At 34.6% G+C, this 21,220-nt stretch overlaps 2 protein-coding genes across 2 annotated transcripts; both read left to right on the top strand.

Annotated features, from left to right (window-relative positions):
• Nucleotides 1-16,511: 16,511 nt before the first annotated feature.
• Nucleotides 16,512-17,030, top strand: LOC149162168 (uncharacterized). The gene has a single exon (XM_089435113.1). It carries the CDS (start codon nucleotides 16,512-16,514, stop codon nucleotides 17,028-17,030), a length of 519 nt encoding a protein of 172 aa, XP_089291239.1.
• Nucleotides 17,031-19,757: 2,727 nt separating this feature from the next.
• On the top strand, nucleotides 19,758-20,947 carry LOC149162167 (GDSL esterase/lipase At2g04570-like). Its single transcript, XM_089435633.1, has 3 exons — nucleotides 19,758-20,116; nucleotides 20,219-20,355; nucleotides 20,627-20,947. Exons 1-3 carry the CDS (start codon nucleotides 19,849-19,851, stop codon nucleotides 20,867-20,869), a joined length of 648 nt encoding a protein of 215 aa, XP_089291759.1. The 5' UTR covers nucleotides 19,758-19,848; the 3' UTR covers nucleotides 20,870-20,947.
• The last annotated feature ends 273 nt before the right edge of the window (nucleotides 20,948-21,220 follow it).

Here is a 21,220-nt window from a genome sequence, read left to right as displayed (position 1 = left end):
TAGTTTTTCAAAACGTAATGTATAAATATTAAACAGCGAAAGGTATGAGCTGTAAATAGCAATTTAATTTAGGGTTTTAAATGACAGTGCAAATAAAAAAATAACATTCAGATGAGGGAGCTGTCGCAGAAGGAAAAAATGGTATCTTATTTGTAAAGGTGATATTCTAGGAGGTGGTATCAGTGCTTTCTATTTGGTCAGTTGCAAGCTATTTAATTAAAATTTGTTGTTTTAGCCTGACATTTATATGGTTTCTCCTTTCGTGTTTATTTTATATATAATTTGAAAGAGAGGCTTCAACGAAGCTTGTTACAGTGCTGTTACAGTAGCGCGTGCTTTGTTAACTTGGCTTTGTTGTATCTCTTCGTATGTTTTCATTGATCGATTTCTGGTGAACTTGTGGTGAACTTAGTACGAACTTACTTGGATATTTCACGCTCTGCGACCTTACACACGGTTACCTCACCTTTCAATGGTCTGGCGTCCCTTCGAACCTTTGGCAAACCCCTAATAAATTTCCAATGAACTTCGAGTGAAGATTATAAGACAACTACTACACAGCAGACAATTTTAAAATAACACATAAGTATTCAAATGCGGAAATGTCTTCTCATATTATTTCTCAGAAATGGATTTTGATTACAGAGAGTATTCTTTTCAGAGATGGACTATCGTTGCATTTATCAGACTTTTTCTTTTCACAAAGGAATAAGCATTACCGAAGGCTTCCAGGCAACAAATAGGCTCTGCCTAAGAATATACAGGCTCAACTGACTTCACAGACTTCTAATAGATCTGTCCACTTTAGGTTCTTACCAGTGCCGACCACACTGATACGCAGGCTTCTCAGATCTCTAAGACTCAAGACTCTGAATGCCCTAACAATGAGAGTTACCCTCTTTTTATAGAAAAAGAGAGGGGACAAACATTACTGTTGAGCATCTGACAAAGGGATGGAATCATTTCTTTCGGGTAACACCGAGGTGACATCTGCAAAAATATTCTCAGTCCGAAAAGTAAGTCCTATGGAAAATATGCTAACTGCATAATTTACATAGTGGAAAATTTTGTACAGCAAAGCCCACGAGAAAATTTGGCCACAATTAAGTCCTTGTGACTAGACGACATTATTACAATAATGGATGCTTTTGTCGGTTAAGCCCATGAGAACCATCAGAATACAGTAATTTCAGGGAATCTCTTCTTTTTGTACAATAATTCATCCCATGCTTTAGTAAAAATTCTCCGAACAATCATGGGTTTCCCTAAAATGATTTGATGCTTTACTTTAGTTAATACAAGCCATTCATAATGGTAGGTCATGTATTCTTTTAAGGTTTTATTCTCATCATGAAAAGGTGACCATTCTCCTGCCATCATTTCTTTAACAGTTTTGTATGGTATGTGGAAGAAATCTGGGATGTTATGTTCAAAACATATATCACAATGGAATCTACAGTGTGATTCATGATATAGTGGATCCATCGTTGTTTTATTGACACTATAGTCGGCCCACCAATTTTTCATCCATTCGCATTGTTGATTTCTTTGCATTATTCCCGTTGTACTAAATTTTAATTTAGTATAATGGGTTTCTTCCTTGTCATCTACATTCAGTAGATCCCACCATAGTTGTTTGTATGCTGCAAAATCATACACTATGTCTGGAAAAATTAGCTTAGGATCTCCTCCTGGCCATAATGCAGAGGTCTGAGTAGGCATGGGCCATGCAAGATTTCTGGTATGGTTTATGCAGAAGTATTTTTCATAGATTCCACGGCGAATGCCACCATGACACCAGATACCTGTTATATCATGAAAATCTCTTTGGAGAGCATCTTTAGCATACAATGCATCTCTTTTAGCTTTTGTGTAGATCATGTCATGAATCCATTTACTCCCTTTTGGGTACACCCTTCTTTCTAGTACAAGATGTTGGATGTCAGTATGTGCCTGCAGATTGGCATCTAATACCTTGGTATTTCTCAACTACCATGTTGGCTTCCACTTGTCTCTTTATTCTTCCCAGCCCTGGTTATCTGGTATTGTACACAGGACTTCCTGTTTCTGGCTTTGGTCCCATTCTGTAACAATGACCATGATATGTTCTTGTGGCTGGATAAATTCTCTGCTGAGAAAATCTGGTAGACAGTTCTTTGTGCCCTTGATATGTTTGACTTGAAAGTCGAAGTTGGCAAAGAGTGCTTGCCATCTGGCAAATTTGGCCTCTCTTGGTTTCTTGATGTCCTTGGTCAGAACTTTCTGCAGAGCTGAAGCATTAGTTCGAAGCAGGAACTGTTTATTTATCAAATGGACATCAAACTTGCTAATACAATTCCAAGCAGCTTTCACCTCCTTTTCAATAGTGGAATAATTATGTTCAGTAGGATTCCAGGTGCCTGATGCAAACTAGACAACTTGCTCAATGCCATCTTTCCTCTGTTTTAAGATACCTCCCCATCCTATATTGTTGGCATCTGTTTCAACAATCTTGAATGCATTGTCATTAGAGACATATAAAATGGGAAGAGACTTTACCTTAGCTTTAATGTTCTGAACAGCTCTGGTGTGTTCTTCTGTCCACTGAGGTGGCTCCTTTTTAAGCCTCTTGTTTAAGATGCTTATGTCTATGGCACAATCCTTGTAAAAGTTATTGACATAATTTAAACAACCCAAAAATCTTTGAAGTTGATTTTTGTCTGTAATAACATCTGGGAACTTGTCAGCAAACTCAAGCGCATGCTTTTGCAGAGAAATTTGGCCATTGAAAATGGTATGGCCAAGAAATCTAATAGTAGTTTGGAATACTTCTATCTTTTTCTTGCTTAAAACTAGACCATTATGCTTTACCAGTTGTTTGAATGTATGAACATGCTTGAAATGGTCTTGGATGTTCTTAGAAAAAAATAGAACATCATCAATGTATACTATGAGCCAGTCAAAATAAGGCTTAAAGATCTTGTCCATTACCTTCTGGAATTTGGATGGTGCATTCTTTAGTCCAAAAGGCATGACATTCCACTCATAGTGGCCTGTAGGAATACTGAAAGCAGTCTTGAACTTATCTTCTTCTGAGATGGCTACTTGCCAAAATCCTACCTTTAAGTCAAATTTTGAAAATATTTTAGCTCCTACTATCCTTCCCATCAGATCTCCTTTGTGGGGAATAGGATAGGTATCATCTGCAAGAACAGAATTTAGAGGCTTGAAATTTATTACCAGCCTTGGAATACCTCTGATTTGTTCTGCTCTTTTGTTTACATAGAATCTGTAACAGTTCCAGGGACTGTCAAATTCTCTAATGAGTTTTCGATCTAGGAGCTATTTGATATCTTTTTTAGAGAGATCTCTATATTCCTTATTCATCGGAATAGCTCGGCTTTTACAGGGTTTGCTTGTATAACCTTATTTGTATGGGAGCTGGATAGTGTGCTGCTTTTGAAGCCAAAAAGCATTTGGTTCTTCTGAACAACATTCTTCTTCTATCTGCTTCTTTAGTTCCTCAATTTTTCTTTTAACGTGAGGATCTTTTAACTGTTCTTCTACCTTTAGTGTAGATTTCAGATCTTTTAGATCTGTCAATTTTTCTGTCAATTTTGCTTCTTCTTTGTCCAATTCTTGGACAATCTGGATCATTGTGGAGACTCTGGGATTCGAGATATAAGGCATATCAATCCCTTTTGTTGTTCCTTTTGATGTAGGAACAGAGATGAAGTAACCAGCTTTGTTTCCTCTTAATCTCGTTGATCCATGGGGCTCAACAGCTGCTAGGAAGATATTTCCTAGAATACAGTCGACTGGTATTTTTGTTATGGAAAATTTCAAATTGATGCAGTGATTGTCAAAACAAATAGAAGCCTTAGGAACTTCATAATTGAGTTTTTTGTTACCCAATCCTACAACTTTTCTTGTTGCAGAAATCCAATACTTTGCTGGTATCACCTTCTTATTTAAAATGTTCACGTCAGCACCTGAATCAAGGAGTGTTGTGAGTGCAAACATTTCTCCCTTTATGCATATATTCACTCTCACATGATGTTGTTGGTAGGAAATAGCAAGAATTCTCATTTCTTGAAATCCAAAGACAGGATCTTTCCTTCCTTCAATGATTTCAAGATTTGGATTAGGATCTTTGGCATATTCTTCTGTATCCCATGAATGAGAATTTTCTTCAATAGCTCGCTTGCCTTTCTTGATTTCATCAATTTGAGATTTTAAAGTAGAGATTTCAGACTTGATGTTATGGATCTCTCTACTTACCTCTCCCAAGGTGAGTGAACGCACCTTGCCTGGCTTCTCCTGATGTCATTGAAAAGACCTAGTATTTCTTTCAAAAGAAGCATCAACAAATAATGGCTTTTTTCCTGAATTTCTGGAAGAACTGCATTTGAGTTGGTCCATGAATGCTTCTGTCAGTCAGTTCTTCATTTCTCCATCTTCCATAGCTCGAACCTGAGAGAGTATTTTTATCTCATCTTCTTTTGTAGCAACCATTAATATTTTCTCTTTCTGTGGTCTGAAGGACATTTCTTGAGAGCTAGAATCACTGTATGATTCTGAATCAAAATCATAATGCATATGGCAAGCACATTCTTCTGATTCTGGACATGAACAAGATTCTAGTTCCGTACATGAACAATCTTGTATGTGTGCTTGTAATTCTTCTTCAAAAAAAGAACTGTAAGAGTCAAAGGATGACTCTTCAAGTTGCTGCTGCTGTATTTGGTCTTTGATGACCACATTTGGGTAGTGTTCTATTCTATGAGTGTGGGCACCACATTTCATGCACTGTATCTGTCCCTCTGTTTTGACAGTCTTGCCTCTCTGAAATAAGGCTTGGGACTTTTTCTCTCGATTCTTCTTTGATTCTTCGCCTTCTGGACATTTTGTGGATGTATGTCCATTTTTACCGCACAACCAGTGAGTAAGTTTGTTCCATTTTTCTTGCTTGGAGGTATGCAAATGAATATCAGAGGGTTTATAATAGTGTGTCCTTGGAACATACTTGTAATACCCTTTCTTGGCTTTGGAGGAGTGACCTTTATACTGTTGAGAAGGTTTTATTCTATCTTTGTAGACTTTAGTAGTCTGTTTATACTCCTTCTTAGCCCTTTTCTTTGCTTTTCTTCTCTTGACCAAAGGGTCATCAACTGTAAGTCCATATTTGCTGCAAATGGACTTTCTGTCTGGAAGCTTTGAAATTTTATCCAAAGACTTATTTACTTTGGAACTTGTGCATAAGCTTACTAATGTTTTTGTAATGTGAGAATAAATCTCACCCCAAGTATATGATTCAAATGGCAACTGAAAAATTTCTTGCAACTTGACATAATCAACAAATTTGAATGGAAGAGTAGCAAGATATACCTGTTTCCATAACAGATTTTTTGAATCTTTCACTTCATAGATTCTTTGCATCCAATCTTGATGAAAGTCTTCATATTGTGACATTTTGTGGCACTTGAGATTCATTAGAATAGCTTCATTTTTATCTGCAATCTATATTTCACTGCCACACCAATGCTCTAAGATCATGGAGGTTAGATCTCCAATCATGTTGCTTGTAGTTGAGCCATCTGAATTGTGAATCACATCTCCTGCCTCATCTTTAAGCACTTCGGCTTCCATTTTAATCATTAGTGCTGGAGATGATTCAGTCTCCCACCACCTGAGCAGTGTTCCTATAAAACACTGAATAATGGTCTTGCATGCTTCAACTTCACTTTTGCCTCTAAGACACATAAGTTTATATTCTGTAAACATCATATCAATTAAGTTCCTAATCTAACCAACACTTAGATTATCAACGTTCCATTTTATGTGTGACTCAGGGAAGAAAGTATGAGCTTCAGGAAGCTTGCCTTTTCCTTCAAGATCAAGTGCGGGATATTTATTGAACCTACTTTCCAGTGGTTCATAAATGGGAAAGATCTGAGAATCAGATTCATTCTTTTCATCTTCTTCATCCTTGAATAAGGAAGCAATGGTGACGTTTTCTATAGCCTCTGGAGTTTCAGTAGAAGATGTGGCTACTTCTTTAGGAAACAATGCTAGGAACTTGTTGATTGGTTTAACAGGATCTTGAATCTTTATATTCATTTTATAGAGAAAAGAGGTAGGAATTGGTTTATCAATTTTTGACAGACTCATTTTTTCAACCTTTTCAGTTAAACCAGTGATTATTCTTTTAGTAGTACCCATGTGGTCTACTATATTTTCCTCTACTTCTTTTATCTTCTCTAAAGATTCTCTGGCATAAGATCTAAGAATTGGTGATGAATATTGTACATCATTGAGGTTTCTGTTAACCTCATTCAGAGAGACTTGAATAGTATCAAAATGTTCTTTTATTTCGACAGTCTTTGTTGTATTGATTTCTAGGCTATTTATTGTTGTATTAGTCTAGTTGATCTATTCACTGGCCTTTTGAATTCTTCCATCTATCCCCAATGTATTATCATATTTTTGAACTAGAGGAATGGCCTTTGCTGCATTCTAGTTTTTGCCTATAATAATTCCTCTATAAGGGGGAAATGTAGATGGAGTCTCTACTCTAATGTCATCTAAAGCAGTCCAGGCATGTTTGGTGGATGATGAAGAAGATGATCCAGTCATTACTACTTCAGGGGAAACATTCTTTTTCCATTCATAAAATGAAATCCAGGAATTTGTGACTTCCATATAATGTTTCCAATCCTAGGACAATTTAATCTTTTCCTCAATGGTATGATTAAGACCAAACTGTTATGCTTCTGGATGTATGAATAAGTCCCAATTCAACATGGCTTTCATCCATTTAGAACTTATCTCTGATTTCAAGCAGCCTTTCATCAAAGTAAAGAACTTGTGCATCTCCATGATTGCGGGCCTTTTACAGTCATCGGGAATAGGGCCAAATCTGCATGGAGGAATTAGACCTTTTATTTGCTCTAAGTAGCCTAGTCCATAAGTAGGCTTAGTTGGCCTCATTGTGCTGAAAATTTCTATCAATTTTGGATCTTCTCCTTCTAGAGTGATAATATCATGCATCATCAAAACATGGTCGGACTTTGGCTCATGGGGAAAAGGGATGTCTGAACATTTTGGATTTGGACATGGAGTAACTGATGTGGAAGGAGGGGCTTCTCCAGTCCTTGGATGATAGATTCAACAAGGGTGCGTAAATTTACAGGAAGTTGGCATTTGGGGCACTTGACTTCTAAAGAATTAAAATTTACAAGCTGAGCAAATTCAAACAAAGAAATATGTTTACAGGAAATTGAGCTTGAACAAGCGGTATCAACAGTGGATGGATCACGGTAAAATCTGGAACTTTTGCAGGCTTTGTCAATTCCTCTGTGGTCAATTGTGGATCTTCTTGGGAAAGATAAAACAGTAGAGGATTGGTTTTCTTGGATATCTGCAGAGGTTATTCTTTTAAGAGCTGGAGGCTTGGGATTAGAAACTACCCAGTGTTCAAGGAATGTAAGATCTTCCCAACAAATTGTCTGATGTTCTATTTTCTGATTTTTGGAATCTGTTAGAACAATGACACTTGCTTTTGAATCTCGACTGGGTGTATGGCGTACAGCCGGATGTAAGGTATTTGTATGCCGAAAACATCCTCTAGTTTGGATGGCTATATTATGTCTTTTCTGGTGCATGTCAAATCCCGTGGTTTGAATTTGCAACTGAAGGATCTGATCTATTGTTTTGTCAAAGACATAGACTGAAAAATTAGGATAATAGTCAAAATATACTGGGCCATGCGACAAAGGGGCAACTATACCTCCTATTAGAGAATTGGTATACTTGTTATGAGTAAGATCTCTTACTGTGGCTAGCACGAAAGTATTTAATCCCTGATGGGTCAGAGGATTGATTCTGATCCTTATGCATCCCAAGTGCAAATATTTTGTATTTAACCTTTTAGCTTCAGCTTGTAAAGTTTTTGGATCCAGAAGAGGGATAGACTGGATATTGTCAAAATTCTCTTGAATCTGACTAATAGACTCTTTTATGCTAATTCTAGTGACAACTTTTAAATGGAAAATAGACAAATCATCATAAACTTCTGATGAAGAGATACTAGGTAATTGCCATCGGGCAGAAGGTTGAGGCTTTTCATATTCTAGTTTGGTCTGGTTTAGAACACGACTAGAACTTAGTGCAAACATATCTCTAAGTGGATTTTCTATGGCAGAAGACTCTCTCTCTTCTAATTCATGGAAAGATACAGATTTCCTGAATAGATCGATTTTCTTATAATGAGTGATAATTTTGAATACCAACCTCTTGAACGAGAGGTTACTATATATCATCACATTACTATATATCATCATATTTGGTGTTTAATAAATCAAAATTAATCTAATTTTAAATTATATTATGTTAAAATAAATATTTTATATCTTTTATAGTATTTTGTTTATTTTATAATATAAATAACTGATAGGTTAGTTTGAAAATGTTTAAAATCAAAATTTTACTATATTGAAATTTATTATAAAATTTATAGTATATAAGTGTTCAATAATGGATTAATTTAAATGAAATTTAAGTTGTTTCATATTTTAAATTTATTAAAAAATTTATAATAACTTTTTACTTAACATTTTATTTAAGTAAACATGTGAAAAATAATTAAATAACCTATAAAAAATTAAATAGATTGAAAGTATTGATTGAACTAAATTTTCAGCCATGTTAAAAGAAAGCATCTAGAAAATCGAGGCCATGTACATAAAGAAAATCTTATTGTTGGATTGTTGAAACTTAACCAAGCATGTAGAAAGGAGGATTTTTCTTTTGTTTCCATGGAGATTCAAAATTCCTTTAATGGAATTGTAATAGTTTCACCCATGTAGTCACAAAGTTGTTTTTTCTTGATCTTTCATGTAATTCTAAACTTTGTTTTCATTATTTACTTTACAAAATTAAAATTATAAATAATTAAATAATTGATATAATATAATATTATATAATAATAAATTATATAAAATTTTATTAAAATAAATTTAATTAATACAATAAAAAAAATTACAGTGATAATGTAATCACAATTAGAAAATTGGCACTAATTATGTAATTAACATTAGAAAATTTGCACTTATTATGTAATCAACATTAGAAATTGGGAGATAAAAAAAACTAAGGCATAAAACTAAAGTATATATCTTATTAGCATTGAAGTAACATAAGATAGATGGATAATAATTTGGTTGAATATGTTTTTTTTCATTTTATTTTATGTAACTATTTTTTAGACATATTGTTTTTTATGAAACATATTTTGACATGTTTAATATGATAATTAAGATGTTTAATATGAAAAATTTTCTTTGACATTTTGCCTTTGTTATATAATATGTAATGTTTGCTTTCTTTACAGGAATATTCTCTTGGGTTTATAATACCAAACTCTTGGACTTATTATTCTAAGGGTTCAACCAAGGTCAAGCATTGTCCAACGTCGCATTGTGACAAAGATTGTCTCAATATGAAAATCAATCATGGTCAATATGAAAATCAACCATGGTCAATCATGGTTAAACATGGTCATCCATGGTCCAACATCACATTGTGACAAAGATTGTCCTAGTATGAAAATCTACCATGGTCAACCATTGTCAACCATGGTCAACAATGGTAAACCATGCTCCCATGTCACATTTTGACAAAGATTGTCTCAATATGAAAATCAACCATGGTCAACCATGTTTATTTAAGGGTTTATAACATTTATCTTGGGGTTTATATACGTTGGGTTTATGTTATTCCCTTAGGTTAAATATTATTCCCTTGGGTTTATAATCCCTTGGCTTTTTAGTATTAATCCCTTGGGTTTATAATATCAATCATGCTCAACCATGATCAATCATGGTCAACCATGGTCAACCATGATTATTTTAAGATTTACAATATTTATCTTAAGGTTTATATACTTTGGGTTCATAATGTTAATCCATTGGATTTAATATTATTCGCTTGGGGTTTCAGTATTAATCCCTTGGGTTTATAATATCAATCCTTTGGGTTTATTAATCTAAGGGTTCAACCATGGTCGACCATGGTACAACGTCACATTATGACAGATTGTCTCAATATAAAATTCAACCATGGTCAACCAAGCTTATTTAAGGATTTATAAATTGTGCCTTAGGGTTTGTATACTTTGGGTTTATGTTATTTCATTGGGTTTAATATTATTTCCTTGGGTTTATAATATCAATCATGGCAAATCATGGTCAATCATGGCCAACCATGATCCAACATTGCATTGTGACAAAGATTGTATAAATATGAAAATCAGCGTTGGTCAACCATGGTCCAATGTCGCATTGTGATAAAGAATGTGTCGATATGAAAATCAATCTTGGTCAACCATGGACAACCATGGTCCAATGTTGCATTGTGACAATGATTGTCTCAATATGAAAATCAATCATCGTAACCTATGGTCCACATTGTTTATTTTAAGATTTATAATATTTATCGTATGATTTATATGCCTTGGGTTTATAGTATTAATCCCTTGGGTTTATAATATTAATCCCTTGGGTTCATAATCCCTTGGGGTTTTAGTATAAATATTTTGTGTTTATTATTCTCTTGGGCTTATATATCACTCCCTTGAGTTCATTAATCTAAGGGTTCATATTCCTAGGGTCTAATATTATTCCCTTGGCTTTATTAATCTAAGGGTTCATATTTCTAGGGTTTAATATTTTTCCTTGGGTTTATAATCCTTTGGGTTTTTAATATTAATCTCTTAGGTTTATAATATCAATCATGGTCAACCATGACCAATCATGGAAAACCATGTCAACCATTATGAATCATGATCAACCATTTTTAATCATGTTTTAAAAAATTAGTCATGGCCCGATGTCACATTGTGACAACGATTGTTTCAATATGAAAATCAACAAAAGTCATTCATGGTCAGCCATGTTTATTTTAGGTTTGAAATATTTATCTTAAGGTTTATATACCTTGGGCTTATAATATTAATCCCATGGGTTTAATATTATTCTCGTGGGTTCATAATCTCTTTGGGTTTTAGTATTAATCCCATGGGCTTATTATTCACCTCGGTTTATTATTCCCCTAGGTTTATAATATCAATCCCTTAGTCTTATTAATCTAAGGGTTCAACAATGGTAGAATGTCATATTGTGACAAATATTGTCTCAATATGAAAATCAACCATGGTCAACCATGTTTATTTAAGGGTTTATAATTTTTCCCTTAGGGTTTATATACCTTGGGTTTATGCCATTCCCTTGGGTTTAATATTATTCTCTTCCATTTATAATATCAATCATGGCCAACCATGGTCAACCATTTTTTATAAAATCAATCACTACAATTTGCTAATTCTGTACAATTTGTTTATTTGAGAAATCCCCTCATGTTTAAAAGATCTCATGACCCCTCATGGGTAAGGACGAAATGACTTTTCCAGCATCAATATTCAAAAAAAGAAATGATTTTTTTTTTTAATTCTAAATTTTTATTAACCTAAATTTAATGAAATAGACATTAAATTTAATATATGAATATAATGGATATTCATATATTTGTATAAGGGATATTTTATTAGTGCTCAAAACTAAGTAGATGTATAATTCTTTCTATGTTTAACATAAATTTAACATATATATATATATATTCTTTCTATGTTTAACATAAATTTAACAAATATATATATATATATATATATATATATATATAATTTTTTTCAAATTTTACACTTTAAAATAAATTTAAGCGCCAAAAAATTTAATTTCTAAAAAAAGAAAAATTAAAAATATATTCACACAATTAAAAAAATCATAATATCCTTTAAAAATTATATCAAACATAAAATTACTTATAATTTTAACATTTAGCATCACCAACTAATATAATATAATTCTCCTTATAGAAGCAGGTCTTTCTCCTATTGAGAACCTAGCTATGCTCAGGTTTCTGTTGTACAAGCACAAGCTCAATAACATAGACAATCATAGACTTCCTAAGCTAGCTTTAAATTCCAGCCAAAACCACCTAAGGCTTAACCGAGGATGGCATAAAGACACAAGGGCCTGGTTAAACTATTGGGAGATCAATGAGAATGATGCTTTGCAAAACATAAATAACATTAAAGATATTGTTACTTCTAAGTTCAAAGAAAAATTGTGGTGTGAGAAAGATTTAGCGTCTAAAAGAAAATTAAGTTATTATAAGAAGGTCATCAACCCCACCCTTGAAGATCAAAAGTATCTCTCTATTTTAACTAGCTCAAAGAAGAAAATTAATATAGCAAAGATTAGAACGAATTTTCATGAGCTCCATAGTGAAACATGCCGTTGGGCAGTTCCTAAAACGCCATGGATGGAAAGGCTCTGCCATATTTGTGAGAATAGGAGCATCGAGGATGAAAACCACTTCCTCTTAGAGTGCCCTGCATACAACCACATTAGATCTCAATTTCACAACCTTTGTTACAATACTGACCTTCCTAGCCTTTTACAATGCCAAAATTATAGTGAACTCGGGAGGCTTATCTCCAAGCTTTTTGAGCATAGGAATAAAATCTTAAATCAAAATAAATAATTTGTCTTTTTAGGTCCGATAGATCATTATTTGGTCTCAGCAGACGTTAACCATCATCATCATCATCAATAAAATGTCCATAAATTCTAATGTCAAGACAGTGCTTATTTAATATCGAAAATATTCAATACTACATGCCATCAACAACTTTTCATTACAATTGATTAATGTTCAGGCACTGTTTAAACTCCAACGTTTCTTTCCATTAACTGGCATTGTGTAAACTCCTGGGTAATCATAATTTTTAATGTTCTCCCCCCAAAAAATCATTTTTTTTGGTCGTCAAACGATAAATAATTCATTTAAGATGGCAGAGAGAATACTTCATAAAAGCATTTTACTCGTCAAATATTTTAAGCAGTTTTTCTCAATATCGTTAATATTGGTTGGAAGAGTGCTAAGTTAATATGAGACAGTGAATAATAATCATACTGCTGGGTGTAAATAGTATTAAATGTTAAGTGGGATCTCGCATAATGTGTTGTCGTATTTGAATTAATTGAAATGTGACAACGTATAATGCTGGGTCAAAAAGTAATTATGAAGTTTTTATATTAAATAATATTTAAAGTTGTCTTATGTTTTTTAATAAAAAGTAAGTATTTAGTGTATAATATTTAATATTATTTAATAGAGTTGTGTTAGTGAGATTTTTTTGGATTTTCTAGTGCTTGATTAAAAAATTTGATGTAAAATTTTGATGTGTGTTATTTAAATTGATTTTTTGGTTATATTTAAATATAACACTAAGCTCAGAAGAACGATGGGGAAATTGCAGGAAGAGAGACCCTCTCGCAAATCGCATAAAGTATGAACTACTACTCAGGAATCTTGTAGACATAGTTCTATAAAAAATGATGCCCACATGGGACAATGGGAGAGCGGAGAAGGCGTATATAGCAAAAAGGATTGATCGGTTCATAGTACATGTCAGCATTATTGATAAAATGGGTATGCCATATTCGTCAATTGGGAATGCCTTTATTTCGGACCATAGGCCGATTTATCTCTATTGGAGGGAAAAAGGGTTCAGAAAGGGGTATCCATTTAAATTCAATAGAATATGGTTGGAAGATCCAGACTTCAATGAAGTTATAACTAAAACATGGAAAGACTTCTCTGCAAAAAACATGATTCCCCCGTTTATGACTTTTTGAGATAAGCTGTATGCTATGAAAAAGGTTGTAAAAGAGTGGCAAATTAAAAAAAGATAGAGGGACAAAAATGCTCTCCAAGAAACTCAGAGAGAAATGGACAGCATTTCCGAGGCTATGGATGCAAATTCCCTCCCTTTTAGCATGAGATGTCGTTTAAAGGAGCTCGAAAGGAAAAAACAAAATTTTCTGAAGCAGGAAGAAGTCTCTTGGAGGCTCAAAAGTAGGGCATTATGGCTCAAAGAAGGTGACAGAAACACCAAGTTTTTTCATAAGTATGCAAACTCAAGGCGCGAGAGAAATACTATATGGAAAATAAAGGATGGTCAGGGGGACTATCTTTTCTCTCAACAAGATATTTCAAAGGAAGCAGTTAGACACTTCAAAAGCCAATATAGAAGAGGAGATGGATGCGGGTTCCAGGACATTCTATGGGGTATAGACTTGGTCCCACAAATGTTCGATGATGAAAAAAATGAGAGCCTGTTTCAACCCATAACAGAGGATGAACTTCTAAGAGTGATGAAATCCTTTAAAAAGGATAAATGTCCCGGCCCGGATGGCTGGACAATAGAATTCTTTGTTCATTTCTTTGATATCATCAAACAAGATCTGCTGAGGATGGTTGAAGCTTCAAGGATCTCGGGTAGCATTCATCAGATCACAACCTCCACTCAAATAGCTCTTATCCCAAAAAAAGTGGAAGCAGACTCATTTCAAGATTTCAGGCCAATATCCTTGTGCAATATAACTTTCAAAATCATAACAAAAATTATTGCAGAAAGGATAAAAGCGACTTTAGCAAGTTTTATTACAAAGGATCAGCATGCCTTTTTAAAGGGAAGGAATATTTTGGATGCAGTCGCAAATACACAAGAAAGCCTGTTTACTATGCTCTCAAAAAAATCTGATGCTGCCATTCTGAAAATTGATTTACAAAAAGCTTATGACTGTTTGGATTGGGGGTTCATTAGATGTTTATTAGCAAAGATTGGCCTGAAATCAAATTCCATCAGGTGGATCATGGCATGCGTAGAAAATGTGAATTATGTTGTCATCATTAATGGGATGTCGTCTCCTTTTTTCCCAGCAGAAAGAGGGCTTCGCCAAGGATGCCCCCTTGCTCCTCTTCTATTCATCCTAGCTATGAACACTCTAAGCCTCCATATAAACAAGGTGGTATCTGAAAACAAGTGCAGACCTGTAAAAATTTGCAGGAACAACTTCATATCGCACAACTTATTTGTTGATGATGTGCTCATCTTTGCAATGCTCTGTAGGGTCTCGTGGATATGTCTCAGTGACATTCTGAATAGGTTCCAAAATGCCACAGGGTTACAAATAAACAGGGAAAAATCAGTCCTATTCCACAATGACACCAATATGGATATGGTGAAATGGATCTCGGAGTTGCTTGGAATAGAGGTGAGATCAATCAAGGATGGACTAAAATACTTGGGCTTTCAGCTAAAAGCCAAGGGCTACTCTAAAACAGACTGGCAGTGGCTAATAGATAGGTACTACAAAAATATTTCGGCTTGGGAATACAGGAGTCTATCTTTGGCAGGGAGAATAGTTCTAACACAAGTTGTTTTAATGCAACTGGCTGTATATTGGGCACACATCTTCTTCCTCCCTGCAAGTATCATACAGAAAATGAACAAGATAACTGCAAACTTCATATGGGGTGGTAAATCAAATCAGAGCAAATATCATCTGTCAAAAATGGAAAAGATATCCATGCCCAAGAGCTCAGGAGGATGGGGATTATTGGATCTGAGGTCCTTTGGTAAAGCACTCCTGTGCAAATCATTGTGGAGAGGTATTTTCGGGGAAGGGCCGTGGAGCATTACCATCAAAAAGAAATATATGAAAGGAAAAGCCCTGGAATACTGGTACAGAACAGGCAGGATTGGAATCACATACGGGTCAGCCATATGGCTTAGTTTCCGCAAAGTCGAACAATATTTTTTAAAGAATTTGAAATGGAACTTACAGTCTGGCAGCAGAATCCTAATTGGCTTAGATCCCTTATGGAGCAGTCGGGAAAGTATTTCCATCCCCGAAAGTCTACTATTTTTTCTCCACAGGATCGGTATTTTCACGTGGGATAAGCTCATAGCTGCTTGGCGTGGCCCTCTCCCTCTCTAGAAAGAGGCCATTGATCTTGGCTTGCCTGAGCCTCTGGCTCTGCTCTGGAATCCTGTCAAGGAAGCACTGAAAGGCTGCGGCTTTCATCGTTCTAAGCCTGATGACCATCTTTCATGGTTGGTGCCAAAAGCTAGTCTGCCGATTCGAGTTAAAGATATTTATACAGATTTGATAGGACTAAAGACCATACAATCTAGTACAAAGTTTCCTCCGCTCTTCTGGAAGACAGGCTGTTCTCCAAAATCAATATTTTTCTCATGGATGGTGTACCACAATAGAAATCTGACGTGGGAAAATCTGAGGAAAAGAAATTGGCACGGTCTGAGCAGATGTTCAATGTGCGAAGCAGATGAGGAATCCAATTATCACAGTTTCTTTCAATGCAAATCTTCTTTGCAAATCTGGCATGAATTGGCATTGCTATATGGCTTCCCTCATGTTGTTTTTGATTCAACTCAAGAAGCCTTCGAATGGTGGAGTGGGCAAAGAGAATCATGGAGGTCGATCATTATTATTGTGCTGTGGTGCGCATGGAGGTGGAGAAATAAAAAAATCTTCAAAGATTCAAAAATCCCCCTCAAATCTATCCTACAACATATCATCTCCATTTATGACTCTGTGCCAAAAATGCAGCCCAATATGAAAAGAGGCAACAGAAAAGAGAAAGAAGTAAATTTCACAGGTTTCCCGAGAGCGTTTTTTGATGGTGCTGAGCAACAAAACGCTTGTGGATGCGGGGTTCACATTTTAATGGACGAGGAGCTTCAATATTTTATATCATGGAATGGAGGAAAGGGCACAAACAGTTCGGCTGAAGCAAGGGCTCTAGCGGGTCTCCTTGCTTTTTGCATCTTTTTTGATATACAGGCTATTTCAATCTTTGGCGATTCCAAATCAATGATCGATCATGTCAATGGAACCTGCCACATTAAGAACCCACACCTCGCAGGTTGGATGGACAAGATTATGTTCTTTTGGGGTCTCTTGAGAGGCTGCTCCATTCAACACATTTACCGTGCTCAGAATCAGCAAGTGGACAACCTATCAAAGGAGGGTCTGCTCCTTGACTCCGGTGCCTGGTCTATGAAGGTTATATATGGAGAATTCTCATGCTTTATCCAGGACTTCTCTATCCCTGGTTCTTGATTTTCCTTTGGTTTTTCTCTTTTTCATCTTTTTGTTTTAATACTTGTATATGACAGGTTATATGGATGTTCAGCATTCCTGAATCTAGATCTTATTCTACCAATGTTCATGCATGCGATGTATGTGATGCACACATGTCGGGTATATGTTTTCATGTTTTGGTTTTTTGGAACAGCTCAGGTGTTTTTTCTTTCTACACAAAGGAACTCTACCTACAGTTTATGTTGTCATGATCAAGATCCTCTTGCTTCTAAGAGCGGAATTCTGTAACTATCTGGAACTATTATATATTCTCAATATAATACAATGATGCTTTTTCTCTCTGAAAAAAAAAATAGTTTCAGTGCCTTGAAATTTTTTAGGGCACTTCGATTGTGCAGAAATATCCATCAAACTTGTGATTTCAATAAATTCTTACTAGATTTTAGAGAAATTATGCCCGTACTAGAAAAACTTCCAAATTTTTTACTAAAAACAACTTAATTAACAATTTAATGTTATTTAACAAAATAGTGATTTTATTAAAAGTTTAAAATTATATTTAATACTATTTAATAAAGTAATTAATTATTTAGTATATAACATTTAATATTATTTAATAAAGTGAATATTTAATATTGTTTAATAAAATAGTGATTTGGTTAAGATTTTAATTTCTTTTTTATATCACAAAATAGATTAATTGTCCAAGACTTTATAAGTATTTGGTAATTAGTATTGTATAATTCTGCGTCACATGATTATTCTTGAATAGAAGTAAAAAGTCAGTGTACATTAATTATTTGTGAAATTCCTACACTAGCTAATCACACCCCATAATATATGTATTTCTACTATAAGTTTTTATTTATCATTTAATTGAATTTAATAAATTAATTGTCCAAGACTTTATATATTTAATTTAATAAATTAATTGTCGAAGACTTTATAAGTATTTGGTAATTAGTATTGTATAATTCTATGACACATGATTATTCTTGAATAGAAGTAAAAAGTCACCGTACATTAATTATTTTCTTACACTAACTAATCACACCCCATAATATCTATTTTTATTATAAATTTTTATTTATCATTTAATTGAACTTAATAAAGTGATGAATTAGAAATTATGATCCGACTTATCAATAAGTTGTATTAATAATGAGTAGTCTAAAAATTATGTTTTTTTGCCTGGAAAGTTATGAAAATTTGGCTCATATTTTGACTCATCAATAAACTGTATTAACGTTGTAGTCTAAAAATTATGTTTTTTTCCCGGAAAGTTATGGAAATTTGGCAAAAATTATAATTTTAGGTGTTTTAGACATTTTTGATGGTGCTGAATCCATTTCCACTCTCAAAAACATGATTCAAACACTCCATCCACAAGATTTTATCCGATTCCAACCACTTCCGCCTTCATAGACAACTCCTATTAATAATATGATAGAAGTAGGAAATCATGAAAATATAAAAGCAATATTCACCTTCTGAAAGCTAATTAATAATGTGATGACGTAAGAAATCATGAAAATATAGAAGCAATATTCACGTTCTGCAAGCTAACTGTCTGACCGTCATGGAGATTGCAAAATGAAGAAATTTTGTTGGCTGGACACCATTTGTCAATAAAACGTGCCCATGTAAGCAATCCTGAACTTCTAGAAGCAATACTGACAATCTAGATTCTACCTGCAACGAAATATCTGACAGTTTGCTAGGAGACGACTCACCAATAAATTACGGTGTACAACGTGGTAATGTAAGCAGTCCTGAATTTCTAGAAGCAATGTTGACCTTTTCAATGCTCACAGTTTGCTAGGAGACGACTCACCAATAAATTACGGTGTACAACGTGGTAATGTAAGCAGTCCTGAATTTCTAGAAGCAATGTTGACCCTTTCAATGCTCATCGTATGACTTCATCGAAATGTCTGACAGAGTTTTATTTTACTGTTGCAAGGTTCAGTCTGTGATGACAAGTCTTCTGGCCAGTGGAGACCCTGCGAACGGAAGCAGTCTTTGAACTTCTAGTTGCTAGTTGTAGAACACGCATTACAGTTAATGGTGATTGCGGAATGTCCCACAGGTTTTAATTTTCTTTGTAAGGGTATATCTGTGATTACACACGCTTACCATTGGATTTAAAGTTTTTGAACGGTGAATTTATGGTTACTATCATTTTTGGAATTTCTCTTTGTACATCCATCTAAATAAGTTCACTGAATTTAATTTTACTGTTTTTAATATATATTTTTATAACCCTTAATCATGTTTAGGGTTATATTTGGAATTTTCACCCTTAATCATGTTTAGGGTTATATTTGGAATTTTTAACCTATGCAAAGTTTCCATTAGTCTCACCACCCATCAGCAAGGACTCAAGCTTAGCCTATCAGGAAAAAGTAGAGACGAGACAATAAAGTAAAGTTAAACAGCATTTTGTGAAAGCTGTTTAACCGTCATTTTAATGGTTACTTTATTTTCTCCACCCTTTATATCCTCTCCAGCACTCTTTTCTGACCTTCTAAGCTGAGTCCCTGCTGATGGGTGATGAGACCAGTAGAAACTTTGCATATGTTAAAATTCTGGATATGACAGTAAACATAATTATAACACCTAAAATTAAATTCAGTGAACTTATTTATGTAGAAGTACAGAGTATTTATTAATTAACCTGCTCGTAGATTGATATTGATTACTGTGGGATTGCATGGTGCATCAAGTTGGATTATTTCACGCGGCACCCAGACATGCATACTATAACTTGAAGAGGCCCTGCGTGCCCGAGAGAGCTGCGTGATTGAGTTAAATTATTTGTTTGAAGTGCGTAACCATGTCGGCGTTTAGATTCTCGCTATGGAGTGCATTTGCGTTTCAGGCTAGTTTGTTGGTCTGTGTTTGGGCAATCGGGGATAAAATTACTAGCTCCGAGGCACAGAAGGTGAGCACAGTTTTGTGTTTTGGAGACTCCTATGTAGATCCTGAAAACAACCACATTCCCACGCTAGTCAATAGCGATTTCCCCCCATATGGCACAAATTTCGTGGAACGTTATCCCACTGGGAGATTCTCCGGTGGAAAAAATCTTCTAGACTATTTGGGTAAGCAAAATGTTACTAATTAATTGGGTAGACGAGACGATTATTTTCATTGATACAGATATCTAAATTATATGTTGGTCTGGTGTTCAAATGAATATATAGTTGCATGGCTTGGAATCAAAGATCTGCTGCCAGCTTATCTTGATCCCAACCTTCACCTTCAAGATCAAGATCTGATCACAGGAGTCAGTTTCGCCTCATCGGGCTCGGGATTGGACAATCTCACGGCTGCCAGTCTAGTAATATAACGACTACCTATTCTCTATATGCAGTCATTCAACTTATACTCTTTATTATCAAATAAAATGGAATGGAATTATCTGCACTAATATAAGAAATTCCACGTTTTCAATGTTTTTGTTCAGATTTCTCTTTATTCCAACCATTTCTGGCCTGACTCTTGAATCCAATAGATTACATTTCATTCAAATATTCCTTTTTATTATTATTTTTAAGCAAAAGTAGATGTGGAAACTGGCTAATTGTTACTGGGCTATTTGAATTGGGCAGTCGGTGATTCCATTTTGGAAGGAAATCGAATATTTTAAGGAATATCGTACTCGGCTGGCCACTCTGGTGGGAGGTATGGAGAAAGCTGCCATGGTGTTGAATTCAGCAGTCGTGTTTATGAGCATTGGCACTAACGTCTTCATTGCAAACTATTTTCTGGAACCAATTCGTCCATCGCACTTTACAGTCTCCCGATACATAGCTTTTCTATTGTGCACTTTATCTGGATATATTGAGGTTTGAATATTTTCACTTAACTCTATGTAACGTAGAAAATTGTCAGCGAATATTCAATATATTTTTATCGAAAGTATTGTTGCAGGAGCTGTACAGTTTGGATGTGCGTAGGAATGGGGTAATAAACCTACCTCCTTTAGGCTGTCTATTGTTGGAAATTTCTGGTAATTTCAAACATAAAGAATAGAGAAAATGTTTTGTTTCTCGGCCACAGGATCTTTTGCACACGGAAGTTAAAAAAAAATTCTGAGCAAAGATTACATACACCCACAAAATCTTTGTATTCATTAAAACAAAATTAATTCTGAGCAAAGATTACATACACCCACAAAATCTTTGTATTCATTAAAACAAAAT

Source organism: Pinus tabuliformis, chromosome 5_2, assembly GCF_031772625.1.
Source record: "Pinus tabuliformis cultivar Carrire ecotype Pingquan chromosome 5_2, CPIR1, whole genome shotgun sequence".
NCBI classification, from domain to species: Eukaryota; Viridiplantae; Streptophyta; class Pinopsida; order Pinales; family Pinaceae; genus Pinus; species Pinus tabuliformis.
Note: the sequence above shows the minus strand (reverse complement) of the source record. Positions and strands in the feature narration are given on the sequence as shown.

Bases quoted from the DNA above. Each gene is read 5' to 3' on its own strand.
- LOC149162168 (XM_089435113.1), top strand. From the start codon at position 16,512: ATGCAGCCCAATATGAAAAGAGGCAACAGAAAAGAGAAAGAAGTAAAT.
- LOC149162167 (XM_089435633.1), top strand. From the start codon at position 19,849: ATGTCGGCGTTTAGATTCTCGCTATGGAGTGCATTTGCGTTTCAGGCT. The intron at 20,117-20,218 runs GTAAGCAAAATG...ATGAATATATAG, and splicing joins AAATCTTCTAGACTATTTGG to TTGCATGGCTTGGAATCAAA. The intron at 20,356-20,626 runs GTAATATAACGA...TGAATTGGGCAG, and splicing joins ATCTCACGGCTGCCAGTCTA to TCGGTGATTCCATTTTGGAA.